Source organism: Chanos chanos, chromosome 11, assembly GCF_902362185.1.
Source record: "Chanos chanos chromosome 11, fChaCha1.1, whole genome shotgun sequence".
Taxonomy (NCBI): domain Eukaryota; kingdom Metazoa; phylum Chordata; class Actinopteri; order Gonorynchiformes; family Chanidae; genus Chanos; species Chanos chanos.
Genome location: NC_044505.1, coordinates 11,761,740 through 11,788,285, shown reverse-complemented (window position 1 = coordinate 11,788,285; position 26,546 = coordinate 11,761,740). Strand labels below are relative to the sequence as shown.

General features: G+C 42.9%; 1 protein-coding gene across 4 annotated transcripts in view; it reads left to right on the top strand.

Annotated features, from left to right (window-relative positions):
* The window catches only part of ctnna2 (catenin (cadherin-associated protein), alpha 2), a 329,416-nt gene that overhangs the window by 261,029 nt on the left and 41,841 nt on the right, over positions 1 to 26,546 (top strand). For all 4 annotated transcript variants that reach the window (XM_030787923.1, XM_030787922.1, XM_030787925.1 and 1 more), the window contains one exon: positions 6,528 to 6,680. In XM_030787923.1, coding sequence (XP_030643783.1) covers positions 6,528 to 6,680 — 153 coding nt within the window. The remainder of the gene's footprint in view (positions 1 to 6,527; positions 6,681 to 26,546) is intronic.

Below are 26,546 nucleotides of genomic sequence, written 5' to 3'. Positions count from 1 at the left end.
ATCAAAAAAAACAAAAAAAAAACGGGAAACGAGAGGCCGGAGGAAAAAACCCACCTAAAAATAACGATAAAACCAGAACGTTCCAGCTGTTTTTGAGTTTAATGAATAGCACTAATTGAGCAGAGAGTGCTGACTTTGCCGAGCTAATATCCTTAAATGTCTTCCTGTCTGCAATTAGTAATCTCAAGACGCACATCCGTTTGAGCGATTGGAGAAATGCCATGTGTTCATAGCCCTGTCATCTCCCTCTAATAAATACCTCTGTCAGTGGCTTTCTCTCAGCTGTGCCCTGACTGATAGCTAATCCAGCAGTACCCCCCCCCCCCCGCTACAAACACTCACGCACGCACATGCTTAACTAAAGGGACTTTTCTTTTCTTTTCTTTTTTCTTTTCTTCTTTTCCTTCTTGTCATGAGTGGAACTACCTCAACTAAAGCGATATCCATATGAATACAGAAGATGTATAAGTGAATAAGTATGTGGTATGAATGGTTTTGAATGGCTCTTTAAAAAAAATATATATATATATATACATTTCTTTACTTTGGTTGTTCTTCTTTTACTGTAACGAGCTCGTGAAGGAGCCGTTGCCTCTTTTATGTCACAGCACTGTACATTTCGAGGGTTCCCACAAAATTCGTTTTGCTGTTGGCATTTCCATCAAAAAAAAAAGAAGAAGAAAAAAAAAAAAAAGCTGAAACATCCTCTCAACTTTGTCTCATGTCCTTTAATTACGGCGAGAGCTCCTTCTCGCCGCAATAATTACAGTCCTTATGTAATACGTGAGAAATTTTCACCTGCCTCTCTTGCGTGTTGTTAAATTGTCTAAGCAATTACACGTCTAATAACGGTGCTGAGGTTTAGTCAGTCACATTAAATATGTAAATCATTTGTTTGAATGACAGCTAAATCCTTTTTTTTTTTTTTTTTTTGGGCTCTTCTCTCCTTTTGCCGTTCCCGCCCCCCACGCTCTACCCCATAACTGAATATTAATTCAATTTAATCACACAAAAAATCACTATCCAAACACCAGTTTACCAGTTTAACATCAACAAAGCCTTTAGGCATCATCTGAAATCCGTTTCAATATTTGTTGTTGTTTTTGGTTTTTTTTGTTCACTTTGTATGTATTAAAAGAAAAAAAAAAAAAAAAAAGTAAAGTGAATCTGGCATAAACATAAGGAAATCTGAGCCTTAGATTTGAAACCATTTGGTTTTGTCACCAAGCTATTGCTGTAAAGTGTCTTTTCAGTAAACATTGTTATACAACATGTTGGAATAGTTTAAAGGTTATGTAGATATGGAAAATGAGCTATTGAGGACAGGGGAAAAAAAAAAAAAAACACGCCACTATGACCTCCTGTCCTAATTTGAGTCAGTTTGTCACGGTTCAAAGGCAATCAGAAAACAGCCTCTCAGCTCCCCTCTCTCTCTCTCTCTCTCTCTCTCTCTCACACACACACACACACACACACACACACACACACACATGCGCACGCTCCTCACTCATAATGGCTCTGCATTGCAGTGTGTGACAGTGGTGTGAGACAGCAGGTCATTAATGCAGACAGAGGCGTTTTTTTTTTTTTTTTTTGGCTGTTAGCTCTGTGTTTGCTCTGCTCTGCGTCCCTGGTTGGCCCCTTCCTGCCGTTCACTCCCGTGGACGGAGAGAGAGAGAGAGAGAGACCGACCAGCGTGATAATGGCTTATTCCGATAACCACCACCACCTCCCACCCACACACGTACACACTCATGCACATGCACGCACACACACACACACACACACACACACACATTCACCCCCGCTACCTCCAAACGACACCCATCCCTTTTATTTATCGGTGTACACCCTACGACCATGGCTGTCCCCCCTATAACCCCAGCATCTGCCCATTTGCCCATCCGTAGATCTCCACACTAAAGCCCAAGTTATACCTCTGTGTGGAATGTAGCCGCGTACCCTACGCTGTAGCCTACGCCGTAGCCTGACGCGCACCTCCCGAGAAATGTAACTACGCATAGCTGCGACGCACGTCTAAGCAGACCACAACAACTGTGATTGGTATGCTTGGTAGCATCACCCTACTTCTGCTCAATCGGTTCAATGCTCATACACACCATCTCCTCCGATGTCTTCTCTCTTTTCTGTATTGCAGTAAAAGTAACTGTTGTTCAACATTTGTCAGCTCCAACGCCAACGTGATCCGCTCAGTTTCAGTCGCGATTGAAAATTTTCTCGGGGGAAAAAATGGCGAACTGAGCGCTCGTTATTCTGAGAGCTCCGTTTGTTTGTCCCCCCAAAGTTTAGAAACCCCTTCTTCTGAACGCAAAACTTGTTTTACAGATGCTGCTGGGCAAGGACTGAATTCCGACTTTTTATTTAACGTCACTCCATCGTTTGTAACGCACGAGGAGATCGACACAGTGGCGTAGGAATCCCACCGCAAACTAGCGTTTCGAAGGTTTCATCACAGAGCGACGCAGACACACCAACGCACAAGTATAAATGCTCGCGACAGCGTAGGCCGCTCGCGTGGGCTACGGCGCAGGCTCCGGGTTGGGCCCACGCAGAAGTATAAATCAGCCTTTAGACCCGATCGTCCCCTTCTGAAAAGTCTGCAGGGAGTTTTTTTCTTTTAAAAAGCCTCATCTTTATTGAGTGTACACCCCTAAATCTTCAGATTACATATATGCCAGTTCAGTGTGGGATACTGTCACGTGTTTGTCATATTGTCTGTCTGTTCTCTGTCTGTCTAGCGTGTCTCACCTAAACCTATAACGCCTGTCCCAAGCAGTGTTGTTAAATGCTAACTAGTTTAGTGTTTAAAATACCCTGAAGAGAGATTTTATCGATTTTTTGTTTTTTTTACCAGTCATTTCAGCTGTACACAGCAGTCCCATCACTTTTTATTACACCTTGAGGTGAAACTGGCATAAACTTAAACTGTGTGTGTGTGTGTGTGTGTGTGTGTGTTCAGTGTAAGCCCAGGATCACAGTCCTCCAGACTCCAGTACCAGAGTAGAACTTGCCCAACCTCCCCCCGCAACTCCCTCCCCCGTCATAACACACACCTCCCTTTCAAACAGGCCGGGAACAGGAACAAGATCTTTTTTTTTTTTTTTGGACTTTAATAGTCATTTACGCACATGACAGGAAGATCAAGAGCTTCTGCCCAAAGTCTCATCTTCTGCTCTGGTCTTCTTTTTTTCCCTCTTTTTGCCCCCCCCCCCATCCCTTTCTTTCGTCCTCTGTGTGCCATCCCTAATATCACGTCTAAACCGCCGTTGCTTAATTTTGATTTACGCCGGCTGTTTTCCGTCTCTGTGCACTAGACATTTTATCCTATGATTGCTTTTGACGTTTTAATAAGAAATTTTGTGCATTTGACCCGAGTCTCCAACACTATCTGTGCTGAATCATAAATGAAACATTTAGGGGAGAAACAGAAGCCGAGGAAGGACTTCTTGCTTTGTCTTTTGGGTTTTTTTTTGTTGTTGTTGTTTTGTTTTTTGTTTTTTTCTTTCTGCTATTTTATATTATTGCTTGTTTGCTTCCCTTCTCTGAACTTTTGGAAGCGTCTAGAAAAACATTTGGAAGAGAGCACAGGACCTAAGTGTGATTGAATCGTATTACACTGGAAATTGTTCCTTTAAATGCTGATCAGTTTAATGCCTCACTTGTCCATTAAAACCAAGCTCTCTCTCTCTCTCTCTCTCTGGAGAGATTTGAATGAGTTTTCCCAACATCTGTTTTCATGTTGAAACAGGTGTCTAATCCTGTATCTTAATACAGTTTCACAATTTATAAAAAAAAAAAAAGAATTTGTTAATCTCTTTAAAGATCAAAAGCCTTGTTTTTTTTTGTTTGTTTGCTTTGTTTTGTTTAGTTTTGTTTTTGCTTTTTTTTTCAGACGCTAGAAATGTATTCATCTTTCAAGATTTATTAGGTGCGCTTACTTTTAATGATATGTTTTGCCTTCATCCTAAATGTGACATGATTAAGTCTTCACTGCTGGGGTTTACTCATGTTTTCTCACTGTCTGGATGAAAGGAAATAGAAAGAGAGAGAGTGACTGAGAGACAGAGAGGGTGAGAGAAAAAGAGAGAGAGAGAGAGAGAGAGGGAAGTGAGTGAACAGATCATTCAAGAAGTATCTAACTTTTTTAAGTCTCTTGAAGTCATTTCAAGTCGAGTACTCATTTTCTCGTCAGAATTTCCAATTTTCAGCTAGCTGTTTTTGTAGTCAGTGTGGAGTCAGAGGAACTCTCCATTCGTCAAGCTTTTTTTCCAATTTAAAAGTGAGATTACATGACTATAGCTTCAATTCCCTCCAATAAAAATAAGTTATTAGAGATGAGGATAATACAACTTTCAAGATTTCTTATAACTAGATCTGCCTTCAAGATTCTTCAAAAACTGCTTCAGAAAGGAAGAAAAGAAAAAAAAAAAAAAAGAAAAGTTGATTAACATCCAGCGAGCGCTCGGCGCGCTCTGAGCATGCTCCGTGAAAACGAAGGATAGCTTTGCATTGTAAAAAAAAAAAAAAAAAGGAAAAAGACAAATTCATGAGGGTCTGACTAGGTGATAATTCACCAGACATTGATCTGCTCATCAATAGGAGAGGGGAAGCAGAAAAAGGAGATCAGAATTTGCGATTCTCTTTTCGTTTTATTTAAAGACACCCAGATTCAGCCTGTTCAATCGAAAACGAAACGAAAACTCAGGAATGTTGCCTGATAAGTATAATTGCTAGAATGTTCTCACAGAAGAAAAAAATATATATATACATATAGTTTTACCTGGGATGACTGATTAATATGTAGGGATGATTGGGGGGGGGGGGGGGTGAGATAAGTAGGTGAGAAGGATATGGACTTTGCTCATATATCTATATATCTATATATCTATATATATCTATATATCTATATCTATATCTATATATATCTATCTATATATATATATATATATATATATATATATGTACCAGGTTCCAAGAACTTTCTTTAACTGCATTTTGTCATCAACATATACCAAAATTAAAATAATAATAAAAGAACACTCATGAAAGATTTAACAGTATATGAATCATTTTACGCGCAATTTGAAGACTACACGTCTTTCCCTCCAAAAAGGTAGCGCCCTAATGGTATGGAAAGTGCCGGAAACCGTTCACGCTTTATGGAAAGTTATAAAAGATAGTGCCAGGCTTCATTAAAACATTTCAATTAAATTATCGGCACGGTGGGGGGTGGGGGGGGGGGGGGGGGGTGGAGACGGCTCATTACCTGCCGGAGTACACTGTGTTTTCAGAATTTCATGCTCAGGTAACCCCGGAAGCTTGATTGGACTTTGCGCATTGATTGAAATGCTGACATTCTAATCTTCCTCTCTTAGCCTTTAGCGCACCTTTAAAACACCGCTCCGTGCCCCTCGGCGTGCTGAGAATAGGCCTCCCCTTCTTTCCGTACTTACAGAGGCAGCTCGTGTCCGCGAGAATTCCCGGCCAAGTTTTCCCTGCTCGGAGCCCTTGATGGATTAAGAGCCCCTCGCTAACCATAATTCATCATTACTGTCTTTCCGCCACTGGCCTCCGTTTCTCTGACCGCCTCTTCTTTCTTTCTTTCATTCTTTCTTTCTTTCTTTTTTTTTTTTTTTTTAATTGGTTGAGGTATGCGTGCGCTTGACTGACTGATAATTATTAGCTGTCTTCCACGGTTTACCCCTGTCAATCAGGAACGTTTTGCCCCACGCACGTCCTCTCGTGCCCCAGAGGAACTTTCCGGAATAACATTTTCTTTACGTTTTTTTTTACGAACAGTGATGACCGTGGAACGAAACAATCGCCCCCTTACACTTGGATACTCAGTCCACTGTCTAATCACCCGGTGACAGTTCTAATACCGGAATCAACTGATGACGTTTGTCATTAATGTAGTTATGTATAATTACATATGCCATGAGCGCAAAAAAAAAAAAAAAAAAATATATATATATATATATATATATATATATACATGCAATTATCATTACATTAGTTCAACTGTTTGACTATTAGTTCAATTATAGTTACAAGTGTGATTAGTTGAATTATAATTACAAGTCTAATTATAAATTGTAATTACAAATACAATAGAGACATAAGTGTTTGCATATTCATGTCATGTCAGTTTGCCCTAAAAGAGGCTAGTGCTTTCTTGCTCTTTTGTTTAGCCATTTGTTCAGGTGTCACTGGAACTAACATAGCTTAACGTCGTAACTGCACGCATACCGCCGAGAATTTGTGAGTCTCCAACGTGTCTCCTTTCGCGGGCCTCGACTTTTTTTTTTCCTCCCGGCAGTTTCGCCGAAAAATACCCCTATAAACAAATCTATTAGGCTCTCAGCGGGCCCTTGTAAAAACCTTATGGGAGAAGACAGTTCATCGGGCCGTCTTTTTATGGAACCTGAGCTGATCCAGTGTCGTCTGTCTGCCTCACCACCTAACCACCCCCCCTCTTTTTTTTTTTTCTCTTCCTCCTCTTTCAGCTGAGGAAGGCCGTGATGGACCACATCTCCGACTCCTTCCTGGAGACCAACGTTCCCCTGCTGGTGCTTATCGAGGCGGCCAAGAGCGGGAACGAGAAAGAAGTGAAAGAGTACGCCCAGGTTTTCCGCGAGCACGCCAACAAGCTGGTCGAGGTGAGTCAGACACACGCACACAGACACATACACACACACACACACACACACACACACACACACACACATAACCCCCCGCCCCTCTGTTTTTCATTTGGGCGTACAGGTGCCCTTATCTGGGGCACCATACGGTGCTATCAGTCAATAGGAGAGCAGGCAACCAGGAAGTCATCCGCAGAGCGAGGCAATTTAATGGCAAAATATGATGCAGCTTGGCCCTTCCCGGTAATGACAAATTTGTATTTGGGATAACGTGGGTTTGGATCACAGCAGGCGCCGTAAAGGGAAAGGCTTCTGTTTTTCTTTTTCTTTCTCTCTCTTTTTTTTTTTTTTACCGTCACTCATACCGTGACCTCCGCGCTCCTGCCTGGTCACGTTATCAGAGTGGTACGGAAAAGGATGATAAACTGCTTAAACAGTGGAGGATGGATGACAGCCTTAAGCCTACAGATTCTCTACATCAGATACCTATAGCCTGACGGCAGAGCTGCGTTCTGAGAAACTCTGTATTCCCTGACTCGGCATAGCGTTTTTAAATCTCCCTTACAAAGGAACGGTGGAAAAAAAAAATCGAATCACCCACACACGCACACACACACACACACACACACACACATACACGCACACACACGAGCGTGAAAGTAAAAGACTACCTAAGAGAGTGTCTCCTCTCAGCCTTCATCAAATAAAACATCGGCCTTGCTGAAATGATCTCAGATAGAGGGTAAAACTAAAAGTGGAATTCTCTCTGTAGTCTGGGTGTTTGATTGGAGAAGGGATCGATGGGACTCTACGTTCTTTACAGAAGTCAAAGAGTTGAATGAGGCAGAGGTCACGTTAGAGGCAGCACACTGACGCAATGTCTGTATCTGTCTGTACCGTTTTTCTTTCTGTCTTTCTTTCTTTCTTTCTTTCTTTCTTTCTTTTTTTCTTTCTTTTCCCGTTTAAGGACTCAAATGGCTCTAAAAATCAGATGGGCTGTTTCACTTTCTTGCAGTTTAATGCAATCAATAACATTAGTCTCATCCACCGCAAGCCGCCGCATCAAAGAGAAAGAGAGAAATTAATCAGTATAAAAGCTGTCTGATTTGGACGTTCCTTCTCTGGAGACCCTCCATATTGACACAATCCAACATTGATTACAGCAACAGACGAACAATATCCATTTGAAATGAATGCAAAATATGCAAATATCTGTTGTGCTGTTTTCTCTATATGGGGTCATTGATTAATTCTTCTCTGTTTTTTTTTTTGTTTGTTTGTTTGGTTTTTTTGTCTTCCTTTCTTTCCTTTTTTTTTTTTTTTTTTTGGCGCAGTTTTTGTTTTGTGGGTGGGCGAATCTCATTTCGTTTCATCTCATTTTTGAAACGACGGGCTACGAAAACAAGAACATTTTGTCCACCTTACATCTCTTTCACTTGCTGCTTTGAAAGAACGGTATGTTGGATGTGGCCGTCTCCTTAATGACTTTTCTCTCTGACTTTTGAGTTTCAGTCTTTTCTTCAAGGCCTCCTGACTCTATGTCCGTGTCTTTGTGTTCTGGACCTACGTTAAATAAGCCTGACCGTTAGTTTCCTGTCCCAAAAAAAAAAAAAAAAATGTTTTGAATCGCGAGAAGGGTTGCGCGGAAGAAGAAGCCAAGGCATTTTGGGCTGAAATTAGCCACGTGCGCGCACACACACACACACACACACACAGAGCCAGTGACAGTTTGGGTCAGTGGCTTCACTCTGTTTCTGTTCTAATCACAGTGGTTCTTAACTGAGTTACGCCTGCCTCTTAGATTAATAGCCCCAGTCGCATGTCCTTGTTCTTTTAATTGAAAGTAATTTGGGAAAATCATTTGGCAGACAAAGCAAGGCATAAATGTGAATGTATGTGTCAAATGTAGACATTGTACATGAACCTGTACCTCTGCAGTCTCTCAGGTGTGTGTGTGTGTGTGTGTGTGTGTGTGAGAGAGAAAGAGAGAGAGAGAGAGAGTTGCATTGATGAACATATGTTTAAGTGTTTGTTTAGTTCTACTATTCTTTATGTTTTAATGGGACATTGTCGGAGATGTTTAGGATAGTAGAATGGATTTTGACTGGACAACACTCAGGTGCCAGTTTTTGATTATACATTCTCAATGGGACTCCTTCTCACCTCTTCCCCAACACACACACACACACACACACACACACAGAGGCACGCACACGCACATGCGCATAGGGCTGTTGCGGTATTGAAATTTCCTTACCGTGGTATTCGAAGAATGGCACTTTTGTGGTTTGTGGTAATACTGCAACCAAACCCCCCTGTGTTTAATTACTCTTTCATTTGACTTTACTTACCCCATGTTCCACTGCAGCGAATTCTGCTTCACTCTCATTCAAGTTGTACAGGTGCAAAATTTGCTCTGATTCGGTGAAATCAGAGCGAATCTGGTGAAACAGGTGAAATTGAGATGGGCGAATCCCCAACTTTATGCCAATAAAAACCACACGAGAACCCATCAGTTCATTGTGTGATGTGTTTGGTACGTGAAATTCTCTAAAGAGACGGAAGTAACAAAAAAAGTCTGACCAAGATGGCGGAGGCTAAAGGCTGCATGTAGCATGAAAACATGTATATGATTAAAAGATGTATGGGCAGCCATTTGTATCTACATCAACGGGTTGTTGTTTACATGTTACATGAGCTTAGACGGAGCCAGAGCGGTAGAAAAAAAACTTTCTCAGTGGCTCTGGTTGGGGCTAACAGACCACTATAGACCTTCATTTAAGCAACTTTTGCGCTAGGTGACTTGCTTGCTATTGTTGCGACCACACTCTCAGAGCCAAAAGCGGTAGGGCGAAATTCACGAGGTGTTTCGCTGTGTGGAAGCCTAATGTGTTGAAATTGTTGAGCTGAAAGGAGTTAAAAATAAAAATAATTAAAAAGACTATTTCTGCAAGGCATGTCTGTCTCATCTGGTAATGTTGCCGTGACGCACAGTCATGAGGATTCGTTGCAATCACTAGCGACACGGCCACTTATAATTACGTGCTACATGTAATATTCATATTTATTTGAATGCCATATTTACATGTAATTAATAAACATGGGTATAGACGGGGGTTATCATACACTGAATGCTTTCCTCCATAACATTATTTGTTGACAGATGCGATTGCTCACTAGTTTTCAACACCAGACTCGCAAACCGCTTCTCCTCGGTGTCGGTCCTCCCGATTGATTTGATTGGTCAGTCGACCGGAAGGTTACAATGACGTGATGCACTTTGCTAAATGGTATGCGTATCAAAGCCCATCTGTGTGTATGCTCAGTGCAGAGGTCTGAGTGAGTGGGCGTTTTAGAACCGTTTCCTCGTTCTCGTGTGGAGAGATTTAAAAAAAAAAAAAAAATATGTATACTGTGGACGTGATCCTTTTCAAAACTGACAGAAAAAAGTGAGTTTTCGAAAATATCCGGATACGTGTAGACAAGCCCACAAACCAAGCCAAAAGCTACATGAGGACGGCAGCACTTTCAGATAAGGGGGGGGGTGGGGGGGGGGAGCTGTTATGGCGGTAATGGCGGTGACGGGCTCACCACCGCGGTACACCTTCTAATACCGCGGTATGGTGGTGATGCGGTTATTGTTGCAGCCCTACACACACACACACACACACACCAAACACACCCCTCAGTCAATGACCTATGAAAGACGCAAGTTCATTACGATTAATACTATCAGAGATTGGCTGGGCCTAATCCTTGGCCTGATTACTTGTTTTGATATCTTATTTGTCCCCGAGGGGCGTCGTCTCTTTTTTTTTTTTTTTCTTTTTTGGCCAAGGAGTGGCAATCTGTCTGAAGGCCTCGCCAATGCCCGGGCTCTGCCCAGCATCTCTAAATCACATCACGCTCATTATCACATCCTGACGGAGGTGAAGAAGCTGCTAATTACCAAAGAGATTCTTTAGCAGACCCTGAGGGAGGGAGGAGAGAGAGAGAGAGAGAGAGAGAGAGAGACAGAGACAGAGACAGAGAAAGAGAGAGAGAGACAGAGGGAGAGAATAGGGTCTCAGTAGAATCAGAGACCTTGGTTGCAGTGCAGGGAAATATTTATGGAGTGGGCTGCATGACCTTAATTAGCAGAGATTGCATTTCAGGTTGGGGTTGCTTTTCTCTTCTCTCCCTCCCTCTTTCTCTCTCTCTCTCTCTCTCTCTCTCTCTCTCTCTCTCTCTCTCTCTCTCTCTGTCTCTCTCTCTCTGTAAAACAGTAATATGTGGACAGCTTTTCCTTCCCTCGTTCACTTGCTTCAGTGGATGTGAAACTATGCCGTGACGCTGAGCAGGACTATTCTTCTCATAATTATAGCGTTATGCCTCATCTCTAGAGCCTTGTCTCTCTGAAGTGTGGAAGGCAATGGTGGCTAAAAAGAAAGAGAGAGAGAGAGAGAGAGAGAGAGAGAGAGAGCGTGCTTCCAGTTTGGTATGTAGCGTCGGCCGACCGAACGCGTTCGCTTTGTCTCTACCCGAGTCCGGGCTCAGCCTCTGGTTGATCTCCCTCATTAAATCTAAACTCTAGTGTGATGATGTTCATCTCTCCCTGACCTTAACATCTCTAGAGTCCTTCTTCTCACGAGCCCACACACTCTTCAAAGCTTTCATCCTCTGCTGTGTGATGCGTTTCAACACACACACACATACACACACACACACACACACATGCTCACCTAATTCTCTTTCCAACCCCCTCCCACTCCAAATTTCCTTCCCCCGTCTCTCTCTTTCTCTCTGTCTCTCTGTCTGTCTGTTTCTCTCTCTCTCTCTCTCTCTCTCTCTCGTTCTCTCTCTCTCTCTCTCTCTCTCTCTCTCTCTCTTTTTCTCTCAGTTATAGCTGTGCTCTCTTCATTAATTGTATTAATGCTGACCACAACCTTGACACATATTTTTATAATTAATTGACACCAAGAGTTGAATGATGTTGCGTGTATGTTATTAAGTTTAGAATGTATTTTGGCTTTTTTTTTTTTGGCTTTTATTACGGTGTAAAATCACATTCTTGGCCATCACAAGGACGTCATGGTCCATCACTATTCAAATAGTGAAATGACTTCAGTCCCTGACCCTGGATTTTCAATTGCCAGGGCGTCCTTGAGATCAAGTTTATGGGCTATCCTTGGAACATTTCTTTTAGCTTAAATGCTTCTCTCTCTCTCTCTCTCTCTCTCTCTCTCTCTCTCTCTCTCTGTCTCTCTCTCTCTCTCTCATGTTGAATTAATACTGTGAGTGTGTATTTGAGTTCCAGTGGGCTCCTATCTACACTCTCAGTGTTAATTTAACACCATCCCAGTGTCAATTTAACACCCTCCGAGTTAATTTAACACTGGTTGTTTTTTCCCCTCTGTGTTCTTTCTCCTCTCAAGCCATCTTTCTGGAACACTCATAAAACAAAAAACAAAACAAACAACTATTTTCCACTCTGGACACCCCCGTCTTTTTCCTATCCCCACACTACGGGGACTTGAGTAGGAGCTGAAAGCCCAAAGGTGGGCTTAGAAAGGGTGTTTACTCCCCTCTGTTTTCCTCTGACAACAGTTGAAAGTGGCTAAACCCTTAAGGCATCCTGTGTGTTTCTCCCCATAGATCCCTTTGGAGACTCTCCCATCCTTTTTTTCATTGGGCATCTCAATGTCCTTTTTTTTTTTTCTTTTTTCTCCTTCTGTGTAATAATTCGTTTGTATCAAGTCCCTCGACAACATTTTATCCTTGTGTAATTTTTTTTTTTTTTTCCCTCCCGCATGTATTTGAATGCCGTCCTTTTATGGAACCATTTTATCCTCTATTTTACATAGCCTTTGTTTTGTTTTGGGATTTTTATTCTTTTTTTTTTATTATTAATGTTTGAATGCTTCATTAATAATGTACGGTTTTGATCTTTTGCCTCTCTTTGGAATGCTTATTTATTTTTTTTAAGGAGTGAAATTGAAGAGTAATTCATACTCTTGTTTGTGGTTTTTTAATGCAATCAGGGACTTGCTCGTGTGATTTAACAAAATACAAATGCTTGTTTTTTGGGGGGGGGTTTTGTAAGGCTTGGGGAATTCAAAAATAATCTATAATGTGAAGAAATTGTCCATATTTTAGTGGTATTAATCTTCACAGTCAGCCCTGCTGTTGTCGATGCTGTTTCGCTTAACTTCCTGGTGAAAGCACGTAAAAAAAAAAAGCTATATTCTGACAGTGTCTGCAGTATGGGCCTAACTAGGAGAAATGAAATGGTATTTATTTGTAAGTTTGTTGTTGTTTTGTTAATAAAAAGGCATTATTTCACAGTTAAGTGAAGGAACAGACTTCAGACTTTGGAGTGTTTCGATTAAGACTTCTCAGACAGGAAGTTCAGCCACGTGCCTGTTGTCGGAGTGCTGATGGTGGAAGTGTGTGTGTTGATTTTCCACTCTGTCTGTTGTCCATATGTACTTTTGTAGCATTTGGGATGGTATATATGGCCATAGTGTCTATGCACATAGTGTCTGGAGAGAGAGAGGGAGAGAGGGAGAGAGAGAGAGAGAGAGAGAGAGAGGGAGCGAGCGAGAGAGAGAGCAGGGTGTGTGTGTGTAAGTGTATAGAAATGTATGTATCTGTGTGTGTGTGTGTGTGTGTGTGTGTGTGTGTGTGTGTAAGTGTACCTGGGCCCCACAGTGGTGCCAGTGTGGTGATTGAGACAGTGGATAGTTCCCCTGTCCCTTCAGGGAGCGGTCTGGACTCAGCTGCTTTCTCCATCCCCTCCAGGCCCACCAGCGGAGGCCTTCAAACGCTAGCTCAGCTCCCTCCTGTCCTCCTCTCTTTTGAGCCTGTTCCCAGACACACAGCCCCTCCATTCAGAGAAAAGGAATGCAGCTCACTCTCCATCATTCTTTCTTTCTTTCTTTCTTTCTTTCTTTCTTTCTTTCTTTCTTTTCCCCCGCTGTTTTGTTCGCTGGACTGGTAACTATCAATCATATGTGAAAATCCAAACACATTTTGAAGCTTCTCTTCACTACTCCTACATCTGTATTTTTAGGAACAATTTTCTCCGGGCGCTGTTTTAAGAGACGCTGAAATATTCTGTCCTTCACAGAGACAGCGACGTTAAGAGCTGCATCGGTTCGTGAAGTCACCGGGCAGCTAAAATTTAAAGCTGTGACCTTACTTGGTAGATGAAAAAAGAGAGAGGGGAAGGGGGGGGGGGGCAGAGAAACCTTTCCTTAATGATTATGCAGAATCAATATCGACTCAAATGTAACCAATATTGAATTGGCCTTCAGGGTTCGCGGCTCGAGATGCATGGGCACAGTAAATATTTTCCCGTGGCGAGTGCATTAAACGCTGTCGGGGACGCGGGAGTAGGGCGATGGATGGCTGTTGGAACAAGTCTATTTGTGATGACCCAGGCCTTTTGACTCTATAATCCCCTTTCAACAGAACTATTGGTCCCAGAGGAAATTTGCGGCCAGGTTGTCCAGCCCGCTCCACCTTGCTTTTCAGAGAACGACGAGGAACAGATAGATCAGCCGCTCCTAAATTCTTCCTCACCCCTGCCCGTTAAGTTTAGCGCCCCCCTCCTCTCCCTTCATACGGTCGACGCTATCAGTCATCCCGCCTGCGACGTCGCCGCGTTTCACGTCGTGAGGCTCCTGTCTTAGCACGACGTCGCCTCTTCGCAGACGGCTGTGGCTTTATGAAAATGAAATATAGTTTTGCCTGGAAACCGTGACGCGTCATTGTCTGCCGTGAGATATCGCCTCCGAGGCCTCGCGGGAGAGCCCAGCTGTAACGCATTGAAAATGGCCCTTTAAGGGACGCGTGATGCCTAGTCATTACGTGCTAGGTTGAGGTAATCTGTAACTGAAGGTGATTAAAATGTGAGATTGGCGTAAAACAATCAATTTTTATTCCCTGGATTATCCCATAGGTTGCTGCTGGAGAAGGCCCTGCCCCCGGCCCGTTTTTTGAGTGTCGAAGTTTATATTGGTTATCAATCAGAGCCTTAGCGCTACGGCGTGTCAAGTCAACGCTCAAACCTGTCGATGCCGGGATTGACGGTCGGTTTCGGAGATCGACCACGGTATTACGTCAATCGTCCGTGTTCCAGTCAGCGTTTCGGGAAACGCTTCAGAATTCTCTTGTCGGCAAGGTTTCATGGTTGATAACAGAGCTGTCTGTTTGTGCCATTTGCATGCACTGAATGAGTGTCGTTTTATGTTAAATTGGGAAAGAGTGATTTAAAATATGTCTGAGAGATATCACATTTTTGAAGCCGCTCCAATTCCATGTTGAAAATGACACCCTTAAAAAAAATAATAAAACACTGCAGTTCTTCAAAATCTTCAATTCTGAATATTATAAACTGTGTCTTTCTTTCTAATCTAAAACATGTCATAAACTGTGATTAGATTAGCATACTCTGGTTTCAGAAATCATTCTCTTCTCCGTACCCTGAATAAAAATTGAACCTTTCTTTTTTTTTTTTTTTTTTGGACAGTTACATTAAGTTAGGGACACAGTTAGGGAATATTTTCACATCTCAGTATTTGCACTTCTCTGCTTAGTGCATAATTTTTGGGTAATTTCGGATGAATTTAGCCATTAGCCATCTACTAATTCAAACACATTCTAGCCTCCTGCATTTAAACCACAATTGGAAAGGAAAATGTGCACTCTTTTACAGCCGTTACCTATTCTCTTGTTCTTCCGCAGTGACTCCGTGACTCCGCCGCCACTGGAAGTTAACTGCACTGCACGTTTTTAGAGTTCCTCTTGCTCTTGTCCATACCTGATTCAATTCACTAGCTTATTGTGAAGTTCTTGATAAGCTGAAGCGAGGCCTTCAGGACATGAACGGGGAAGTGTTGTGTTTTTGTAATTGTTTAGAATAGATAGGAACATTAGCCACCAAACCTGTTGGAATGATGTCTCGTTGATGCTCAGTCTATACTCCGTAGTCGGCGACCTTAATTTTCTTCTTCTTTTTTTTTTTTTCCTATTTAATAAAACTAAACGCTAGCCTCCTTATTGTGTTAATCGGAATATTACTGTCGGCGGAATTAACCGCGGATTCATTTGTTTGTATCAGTTAGCGTTCCGTAATTGAATATCTGTAACAGTCATCTCAAACCTCCTAGATGGAACCGCCACTGCTGGGCGGGGGGGGTGGCGGTGGGGTGAGGGTGGGGGTTGGAGCAGGGAGGCGGTGCGGGGATTGAAAAGAGCCATTAGCCGGAATTGGAATGTCGGCCTGCGGAATTACCCTTTTCATTTCCAATCGAGTGTACGGTGAATGCCTTTTTTTCACCGCCCATTACGGCAGGCCGTTCCCATGTGGACGGTTAGCGGCGCGCGGGCAAAGGCGCAAATCCTCTCCGTTGTGGAGCCTCGCGCGTCGCAGGTGTCAGAGCTGGGAACGGCGACCGGCTCTTTCTGGAATAACGCGCCGCCCGAGCGTGATGATCGACCGGTTCCCCCAAACCCGACGCCTCGCCGCATGACGCCGGCCCTCGGCCCGCCGTCTTCAGCGGTCTCGCTTTTAGCGCAGCAAAGGACGGGAGACAGGGAGAGCAAAACAAACACGAGAAGAGAAGTTAGGAGAAAAAGAGATGTAAACGGCAGGGGTTGAAAGATAGACGGAGAGAGAAGAAGAAGAAGAAGAGGAAGAACACATTTCTCTCCAGCCACTGCAGGACTTTAGAACCGTCTGCAGTATCTTCCCAGTAATGAATAAACCCCAAGATTTATCAGTCAACCTTTAAATCTGTTCAAATCTATCCCTCGCTTCCAAGGAAAAGTGATCAGCAGTTGGCTGAGCTACTCACCACAAAGTTGTTTTTTCTCTCTCTCTCTCTCTCTCTCTCTCTCTCACATGTAGAAAAGGCTCCAGTAGATCAAGCTGTAGTCGCCTAGCTGTATCACCTGAGAGAGAGAGAGGGGGGGGGGGGAGAGAAAGACAAGGCCTGTGTGTGTGTGTGTGTGTGTGTGTGTGTGCATGGTGGCTTTTTGAATTGTTCTCTAATAAAGATAAGGCGGCTATGAGACGCAGACCCAGAGACTGCCTGTGGAGTGGCTGCCACGCTCCGACTCATCGTGAGGAAGGGGGGGTGGGGGATGGCGCGTGTTGGGAGGGGGGGACGGGGTGCAAGGAGGAATTCCTGTCATGTTTTGCAGATATGACAGTAAGTGGATTATACAAGATTAAGTATGACAAAAGAAGAGAGAGGGGGGAAGAATACAGTCTGACGTTGCATTATGGCAGTGTGCCTTGCCTGAGCTGTGCCTTTCATTTGTAATATAATATTGAGAGCCTGCCTAAACTCCATAATTATATTCCCTGTCCACGGGGGACACCAAACATATTGCCTGTGCTATTCCTGAAGGAGCATTCTTCTACATTCTCTTTGTTTGTTTTAAGAAGTCTATTTCTCTCTCTCTCTCTCTCTCTCTCTCTCTCTCTCTCTCCCCCTCTCTTTCAAGTTCAATTGTTTTATTAGCATGAGGCTTTCAAAAAAATCAAAGCAAACAGATCCCAAAGCAAACAGATAATAACATAAATAACGTACAAAGCAATAACAAAAATATGATAATAAATAAGATGTAAAGAGGTTTTTAATTTATTGCACTTACACAAAGAACATCAGAAACTTTCCTTTACCAGAGGTTTTTTGAAAAGAGTTATGGACAGTTCAATGACACTGCCTCTTAAAACACGACAGGTTTCCTTGGCTAGAAGTTTCTAAAGGTTGAATATGTGTTTGCGCTGAATAATAGTAGTAATAAAAAGATTGCATAACTACAGCTAAAACTAGCATCACTGTCATATTTCTCTATAAAAAAAAGAAAAATGTTATTGGAGGTCTATCTTCCCTATATTTGCAGATCCTGCCAACCTGCCTTTTTCTTTTCTTTTCTTTTTTTTTTATTTATCCATCATGCTTCTCTCTCTCTGAATTTAACCACAAGTCCTCTATTCTTAAATATGTTCTTAGATCCACAAAGGAACAGGAAATGATAGTGAACTTGACTTTGCTTGGGTAAATATGGAAATAACCACAGATATTCGTGAAGTTATTGCCTATCGGGCTTGAAGGGTCTTTCAAACACAGCTTTTCCTTACTGTATCTTCCCCTGTGCCTTTACCTTCAAATAAAAGCCCACCGTCTCCTCATCTTAAGCTTTCCGCTACCCACTCACCTGCTCACCCTACCCTGGTTTTTCCTACCCAGTGTTAGACCTCACAAGATCATTCATTCTATCTCCAACTCCAATCACTCAATCACTATCTAAGCCTTCATACAGCTCAAAGTGCACTTATACGAGTAAGTATTACTTCCCGAGATGACTAAAAGGATGCGAGTTAATAGTTTGTTTGATAACGAAACCCAACGATTCTTTGATACCTGTTCATCTCCATTCGTGGCTTTGAATGAAGAAGATCTATTATTGATGCAAAGACTTTATTTAATGGAAGCTCTGTAAATTCTTTGTCTATTAAAATTAATTTGCCAAGCACAGAGTAGCTCATTGAATGGCAATGAAAGTTCTGTTCCATCCAACCAACCACCAACCACCTCCACCCCAACACCTCCCAGAGTGGTCACATCAAATGGAAAATTACTTCTTTGCAATCGATGAGGCGTAGTTCTCCTCCGAGAGCCTTTGCCTAGATCAAACAGAAGCTCCCAGCCAATGAAAAAATAATAAGCCCACAGATAAAAATATATCAAAGCCACACACACACACACACACACACACAAATGGGGATGGGGGAGGACATCTTTTTGTACATACTTGCCTTAAGTTTTCGGTCGTTCAAAATAAATGATGACACTAGCTTTGGAAGAAAAAAACAAAAAACAAAAAACCATGCACACTATTTAAAGCTTAACCAACTTGCATGTGTTCCTGTCTGCTAATGTATCGCTAAGGTTATGTCTCTGTGTGACCCTGAGAAAGGGACTCTCAGATTATTGGTTTTATGGATTATGGTGGTTCAAGGCCTCAGGCTAGTCGTAGAAACGGAGTCGCGGACGGCTTTCATCGATTTGGCCCCATTGATCCGTCACTTCTACGTAAGTTTTTCACCAAACAGCCTTGTACAGCATTCCTTATCTTCCTCCTTCTAAATGACTGTTTTACAAGCCTCAAATTAAAGTCTTTCGACGTCCACGCAGCGGGTTAACTGCTCATCAAAGAAGGAGCCCTTAAACGCTCACTTAGAGAAAAATCAACCCCCCCCCCCCCCCCCCCCCCCCCCCCCCATCTCAGGCCCAGGACGTCCCGGGTGCTTGGCCCAGGCGGTTTAGACTTGTTCTGAAAGAGGACAGGACAGCGCTGAGAAGTCGTCTGCGTTTGACAGGGGTCAGCACAGGTGCTTTGTTAATGAAGATATGTTTCCGGCCACGTGCTGTTTTCGTGGCGGGCTTGGACCTCTGCGCTCCCTCCCCTCGTCTCCACGACTCCCACTGCAAAATTTAGGAACGCTCAGGTGTTAGCCGCTGTGCTAATAGCCTCCTTTTATCCCCGCAGACAAATGCGAAAGAAAGAAAGAAAGAAAAAAAGAAAGAAAGAATCCAGATGGACAACAGAAAATGAGTGGAAACAGGCAGGCGCTAGGAGACCATATGGGTCCTCTTTTTCTGTTTATTCTTTTCCCTCTAAATATAACTCAGGGTTTCTGCTTCTGCCATTTTGTTTTCGCTCTTACCTCTGTGTGATTTTATTTTCTTTTTAAAATTTGATTCCGGACTAAGCCGTGAAGTTTTTTTTTCAAAAGACAGGGTCCTCGAGACTGTACTTTTTTAAAACTCAGAACAAGGGTTGCTGGATTGGTTTTTTTGTTTGTTTGTTTGTTTGTTTGTTTGGTTGGTTGGTTGGTTGGTTGGTTTTTTTTTTTACCTTATTGTTTTGATAGGGACATGAACTTCTTTATTCAGACATGTAGTCGATGTGACCAAGGTCACATCTGCTGAATGGACAGTCAAAATTAAAAGAAAGAAAAAAAAGAAAGAAAAACCGTTCTTACTAAGTGACAGCCCACCCAGGCCTCATTCTCTGTGCTCTCTGGTGATCCCTTGATGACGTTGTCGTGTCAACCTTCAGTATGATTTCACATGACGCAAAAGAGGCCGTGTCTTTATCCTGTTTCCAGTAAAAGACAAAAAAAAAAAAAAAAAGAAAAGAAAAATGATAAAATATTCCTAATTTTTCTTCTTTGTGCTTGGAGCCTTTCCAGTCACACTGGTTCCACTGTTCTGTACTTTGGAAAATTTACCCATGTGGTAGGCTTACTTTCTGTTAATATTTATAGTGTTGAGATTAGGGATACTGAAATAGGAAAGAAACGATATGATTTTCGGAGGTGCTTTGATGTTTGCTAGCAAATTTAATCTAAATAATATATATATATTTTTTTTACAGTTTATACATTAACCAAAAAAAACGTTTTGGACATCCATTCAGTATTATCTCAGTATTATATAATATTCTCTCAATTCTACATTTCAGTTCCCAAGAAAAATCTTCTCGGGGAAAGGAAATTTAAAAAAAAAAAAAAAAAGAACATTTGTGATTAAGTCTGAGTCTGAGCGCGTTTACCGATTTTCTCCGAGCGTCACTCCCAGTTTGATTTTATTATGTGTCCAGAGTTTGAGTTTTAAACATTGTTTGGCAAATAGCTCTCCATCCTCTGTAAAGTCACGACATTAACCTCTCAACAGAGTTTCTTTCCTCCAAGTGTCACAAAATAATTTCAAGTCTCCGCCACTCCCCCCCCCCCCCCCCCCCCCCCCTCCCCCCCATTACAAATACATCTACTGCCATTAAAATATTAGTTTTTCATCAGTCTCCATGCACTATTGTTTCTTCCAAGTTGACAAAGGAGAGAAGAAAAGGGAAAAGACGGCAGAGAAATACCCCTGTGATGTCACCGACAGAGATGTGAGCTCAAAGCCGGAAGTGAAAAATATCAAATGTAGCGCCAACCCCCCCCCCCCTCCTCCTCCCCCAACACCCCGCCACCCTTCCGGAGGTGAGGCACGATTCCCCATGGGAAAAGCCCTAGTTTTTAAATACGTCTTACATCATCAAAGGCTGGCACCTCATGTTAAATTAATACGAGTTAAACCCGCAGTCGAGCCGCGTTGTTTACACAGCATTAGAGGAGGTTTTCCTTTTTTTTTTTTTCTTTTTTTGCGCAGTCAGACACGCCGCACTTTTTTTTCCCGGCTGCCATCTGCGTTCGCCGAGATTACAGGAGCCGACCCACCGGGCGAGAAGGATTATGAGCGATTAAATTTTTACAGGTGGGCTGTCTGCACTTCCTGTTGTCTTGGCTCATGGGCTCATGGGCTCATGGTGAGATAAAAAAAATAATTAAAAAAATAATTAAAAAAAAAAAGGACCTGTTGCATGATACGAATGATCTGTTTTCCTCTCGTTTTGTAGAGGTGAAAGATTTTTGTTGCTGTTCTTCCTGGTTTTTTTTTGTTTGTTTTTATTTGTGACACAGCTGCGAAAATGGATTGTCTGACTGATGAGGAGTAGAACATGGTCATTTGGTTTGACATATCAGTAATTCCTTTGGATTACCCCAAGAGACGGCAATTTCTGTAGCAGGGCAAGTTTGGCCCTAATGGAACAGCTACAGTCCTCCCCCCAAAAAATGGGTTAAAGAACCAAGAATGGAGAGGAAATGAGTGGACACTGTTTTGTTTTTTGGGGGGGGGGGGGGGGGGGTGTGCCCGGAGAGGGGGGGGAGGGGGGGGTCGGAGGTCGGCTAGGGAAGACACTCGTCTGTACGTTGTTTGACTTTCTGACATAGTCTCGATGTAATCATCAGAAAGCTCGCGAGGTGAAGTAGCTTATCGTGGCCAAGTCAAATCCTCTGGAAATTAAGTCCATTAATCAAATGTAGACTCATTTGCCATTTTATAGAAGAGGGTGATTTGCACTCAAATGATGGTGGTGGGGGGGGCGGGAGGGGAGGGGGGGGGGGGGGCTGGGGATGGGGTTTGGAGAAGGAGAGAGCGAGAAAGAGAGAGAGAGAGGGAGGAGGAGGAGGAGGAAAAGAGAAAGAGTGTCTCTTGGGCGCAGAAGAAAATCCATCAATTCTCATTACAGAAAATAGATCATCTCTCCTAATTAGAGCACTGCCTTTTTTTTTTTCTTTTTTTTTTTTTTTTTTTACCAGGGCACAAATACGGAATAAAACAAGCGCTAGCCACGGCAGTGGTGCCGTTGATTAATTAGGTGAGTGGATAGAAGTTAAAGAGTCTGTGATTCCGCCTGAGATGGCTTATTAAACGCAAAGCATAATTTATTAGAGGTCAGGTCTTTTGAGAAAATATTATCACCATTTCCAGAGAGGCTAATCTACTGTGATTCACACAAGATTTACCCTTCTGCTCTTGTATGTGTTCTGTTTTTTTTTTTTTTTTTTTCGTTTTTTTTTTTTTTTTGAAAACACATCCTGTAACCATAATCGCTCCTAGCTATGTCCTTTTCCCTAGAACTTAAACAAATTATCCAAAGCGAGGAAAAGCCATAACTGTCTCTTAAAGCATAGAAAATGGGAAGTAATTCTGTTTCAGGACTTTCTGTTTTCATTTATAACAAAGAAAAAAGTACAAAAAAAACAAACAAACAAACAAAAACGCCTGAAACTATATTTCAGTGGTCCCGTACAAAAGGCAAACATCTAATTCCTGATTCCAGCCATAGCTTATGCATCAATCAATCATAATGTGCTCTGAAAAACTATATTATTATTGTTATTGTTGTTGTTGTTGTCGGTGTTGTTGTTGTTGCTGTTTTTTGTTGTTGTTATGGCCTTGCAAACTTTGTGTTAATCTGCAGTTTGCATGAGCTGATCAGTTGCCCATCTCTCTCTCTCATGGAGCTTCTCTCTCCTGTGTGATTCTGGCTCTGTGCCTAATCTTATATAGCTGATTCCATTAACAGGCTTCTGGAGGAGCAGGGGAATATTAGAGACAGGTGTGAGGCCGGTCCTGCTGAAGACTAGGATGGCAGCTTTAAGATTATTCCCATGCATACTTCCTCCTAAATGAGATTTTCTTATCAGAGGGCTTCTTTTTAGAGTCAAGGTTTTCACAGCTGACATACTGTATCTCATACCCTGTCTATCTCTCTTACCTCCCTCTTCTCTCTCTCTCTCGTTCTCTCTCTCTCTTTGCCTCTCTCTCTGTCTCTCTCTCTGTCTCTGTCTTTTCTGGTGGGCATTTGTGTCTGTGCGTGTGTGTGTGTGCGAGCGTATTTGCACGTGTGTGTGTGTGTGTGTATGTCCTGAGCTTTGGGCTACTTGCTCTGTGCGTGAGTGACAGGGATATTGTGTGGCCTACTTCATCATCAACAATAGTTTTCGCCGGATTCTCCTCGGATGAGGGGCTTTCGTCTCGGGTTGCCAGGTCCCCTCTGACTCCTCGAGTGAGCCCACCGTGACAAATCCACATTTTTACATGAGCTGCACGATGCCACCGGCTCTCTGCAGCCGCCTTTTGACAAGGTGTGTTCAATCCAGCTGAGCATTACTGTTTGTTTAGAATAGGGTTCCGCCAAATGGCAATTTTTATACAACCATGCCTTACGAAGAAAACAAAAGAAAAAGAGCCCTGGCATATTAGTTCTCCTCCTTTATTAAAGACAGCATATGAGTTAAATGTAGACCGTACGTCAGTCTCAAATTTGTACGTCCGGAGAGCTAAAAAGCATTTTTCTACAAGGCTACAATCATCTTAAAAATTACGGCAGTTAAGGCGGCTCTTACATATCTGAACAGGAAATGTGCCTAAGATTTCAATAGACTCCATTATGGGACTGCATTTTCTCCTCAATTCTTTTTCCTCAAAAAAAAAAAGAAAAAAGAATGACCTTAAAAAAAAAAAAAAAACCCTTACAATGGTTCTGGTTAGCAGAGAAAGCAGAAGTTTACAGAAGGAAGGAAAGAGAGAGACAGAGAGAGAGAGAGAAATATATAGAGAGAGAAACGATGAATGTCTTTTGTGGTTAACTGGGACAGTAATTTTAAAGGTATCAGAAATCACTGGCAGGAAAGCTAACAGAAAAAGAACACACTCTCTCTCCCTCTCTTTGGTCCACACTCAGTGGCACTATAGATAATTAAAGTCCACCAATTTAGATAATTAAGCTTTTCTTGGGCGTGATTTTTTTTAGAGGAGAAAGGGTAACGTCTTATTTAATTTCCCTCAATTCTCCTGTCTGCTCTTGAGTTCTGAAATGCATTTTTCAAGGAAGAAGGTACCACTCAAGCACCCCCCCCCCCCCCCCTTGCTTCAGCAGATGTCTCGCTTTATGGTGGATTTGTTTAATCTCTGATACATGCTAGTCTAAAACAAGTCTGCTCTGGAAGTAAGATTGGCTTCAAAAGGAAACATGGTTACTCACAATACACTTCACAGTGACAAAGACTCATCTCTTGTTTGTTCTGTGTGTGTGTGTGTGTGTGTGTGTGTGTGTGTGTGTGTGTGTGTGTGTGTGTGTGTGTGCGTGCGTGTGTGACAGAGAGTGTGTGTGTTTGATTACTCCAGTGGCTGCCTGTTGCTTAGACCTTTCCACAACTTTTTCACTTCTGTCAGTTCAACCCGGTCACAGCGGAGTAACGCTGTTCATTTTGCTGTACGAAGAAGCAAATTTATATTTCCGCCGTACGTCCACGTTTTAAGGGGGAAAAAAGGAAAAAAAAAAACACTGTCTCTGTCTCTGTCTAGCAGTTCTACGTTTGCTCCTCCCTGTTCTTTACATCGTGACATTGTCACTCTCTCTCTCCCTCTCTCTCTCTCTCTCTCTCTCTCTCTCTCTCTCTCTCTCTGTCTGTCTGTGGTTGAGGAGAGCAGAGATGGCAGTAAAAGTCACTGGAGTGGGGAAGTGGAGTTGGAGAACAGAGTGCGGGCTGGAGTAGAGTAGAGTAGAGTAGAGTAGCGATGGATTTTGCTAACTGTGGAGATATTGACTGTGTTAAGGAGAGAGCTGCCTATGTCAGCCCTCTCGCTGCCATGTGGGCAGACTGTCAGAGGAGCACGCAGAGCCTGATGGAGCACCTCATTCCTGGAGCTCTCAACCTCCACACACACACATACGCACACACACATACGCACGTAGACACACACACACACACACACACATTTGCTTTCATGCACCTAGACACATAAACACTCACTCAGTCTTGTAGCCTATATATCCCTGCACACACACACACACACACACACACATACACACACACGCGCACACACACACACACACACTGAGACACTCAGACTAGCATGCACTATTAGATGAACACATATATCATACTTACAAATATAGCTTCACATATATGGAGTGAAACAGACACACACCTACGTGCACACACACGCACACACACGCACACACACGCCCACATGATCCGAGGTATCTTAAAAATGACGTAAATAAGATTTATCACACTTACAAACAAATGTATAGACTAAAAAAGGTGCTCTCTCCCTCTCTCTCTCTCTCTTTCTCTCTCTCACACACACACACACACACACACCTATTTCATACATAAAAACACACATAAACCGACACTTTTGAGGATGTTTCTGCACTCAAACAGTAATGGAAGCACGTAGTACAAAACAAACCCAGACTCACTCATACACACACTGGCACGCGCACACACACACACACACACACACACAGACACATAACATCACTCCTCAAGTATAAGACAAGCTCCTCAGAGCCTGGCTGGCTGAAGGTTAAGGGCTTTATCTCCTTCTGTTGGCATCTCCTCCAGCACAACCCTGAACATACAACAGAGGACTTTAAAGCCACATATAAGTCTTCTATCTCTCCCCCTTCTATCTCTCACTATTCATCTCCACTTTCCCAGAACTGTAAAGCCTACCCTGGCCCCTGAAGTACTGTCTGCTCACCTTATTGCTCACCATATCCATAAAGCACACAGTGGAAGATTTGCGGCCTTTCCGCACGAGCCGTCCTGGATTCTGGCTCTCGCCTACACGCGCACGCGCACGCCCGACCGCCGCTGCGTCCCCGGGGCCGCGAGCGCGTCGGAAGAGCGACGCCCGGGTCCTGGTTCTCCACGTGAAACGGGGGAAGAGCCGCGAGGCCCTCAGCCCGTGCGTGAGGGGACCCGTCGGCCGCAGGGGAGTCGGGTCCGCTGTCCGGGCGACAGGAGCGCTCGCTTAAGCGTGAGCCTCGCGTCGAACGGACGGCACGTTCGACCGTTTGTAAGCGCAAGGCTGCCACGTGCTGATGTTTCCTCTGAGAGCAAGGATTTTTGCAAGCGGATGATTCGCCAGCTGATGTGGTAGCGTTTTCCTAGAAGTCAACTTAGCTAATGTTTCCCTCGACGACAGACAGGAGCCACGTTTTCCGATAAATCAAGGCTGGTTAGCCGATACATCCAAAAACTCTTTCAGGAAGAAGAGGACGATCATTAAGTTCTTCTTTAAGATGCGTTTTTTATTTTTTACACCATTGATTGTGTATTTTCATCGTATGTGGAAAAGGCTTATTCAACCATAGCTTTCATACAGGCTTTTTTTTCTTGGTTGTTTGTCAGTTTGGTTTTTTTTTTCTCTGGAAAGCTCCATTGTGTCAGATGATAATCCAGCTGTTGTCGGATGTCGCTAAGTAGCGCTGCCGAGATGCGTTGTTTTGGCAACGCGGATAGCGTCACGTATTATATCCTGTCTCAACAAGAAAAAAAAAGAAAAGAAAGAGAAACATCAATTACCGTGTTTGTTTTGATTTTGTCCTTGACTGCCAGATCTCAAGGATGCCACTATCTCAGTCTTTCAGACACACGTACACACACACACACACACACATGCGCGTACACAC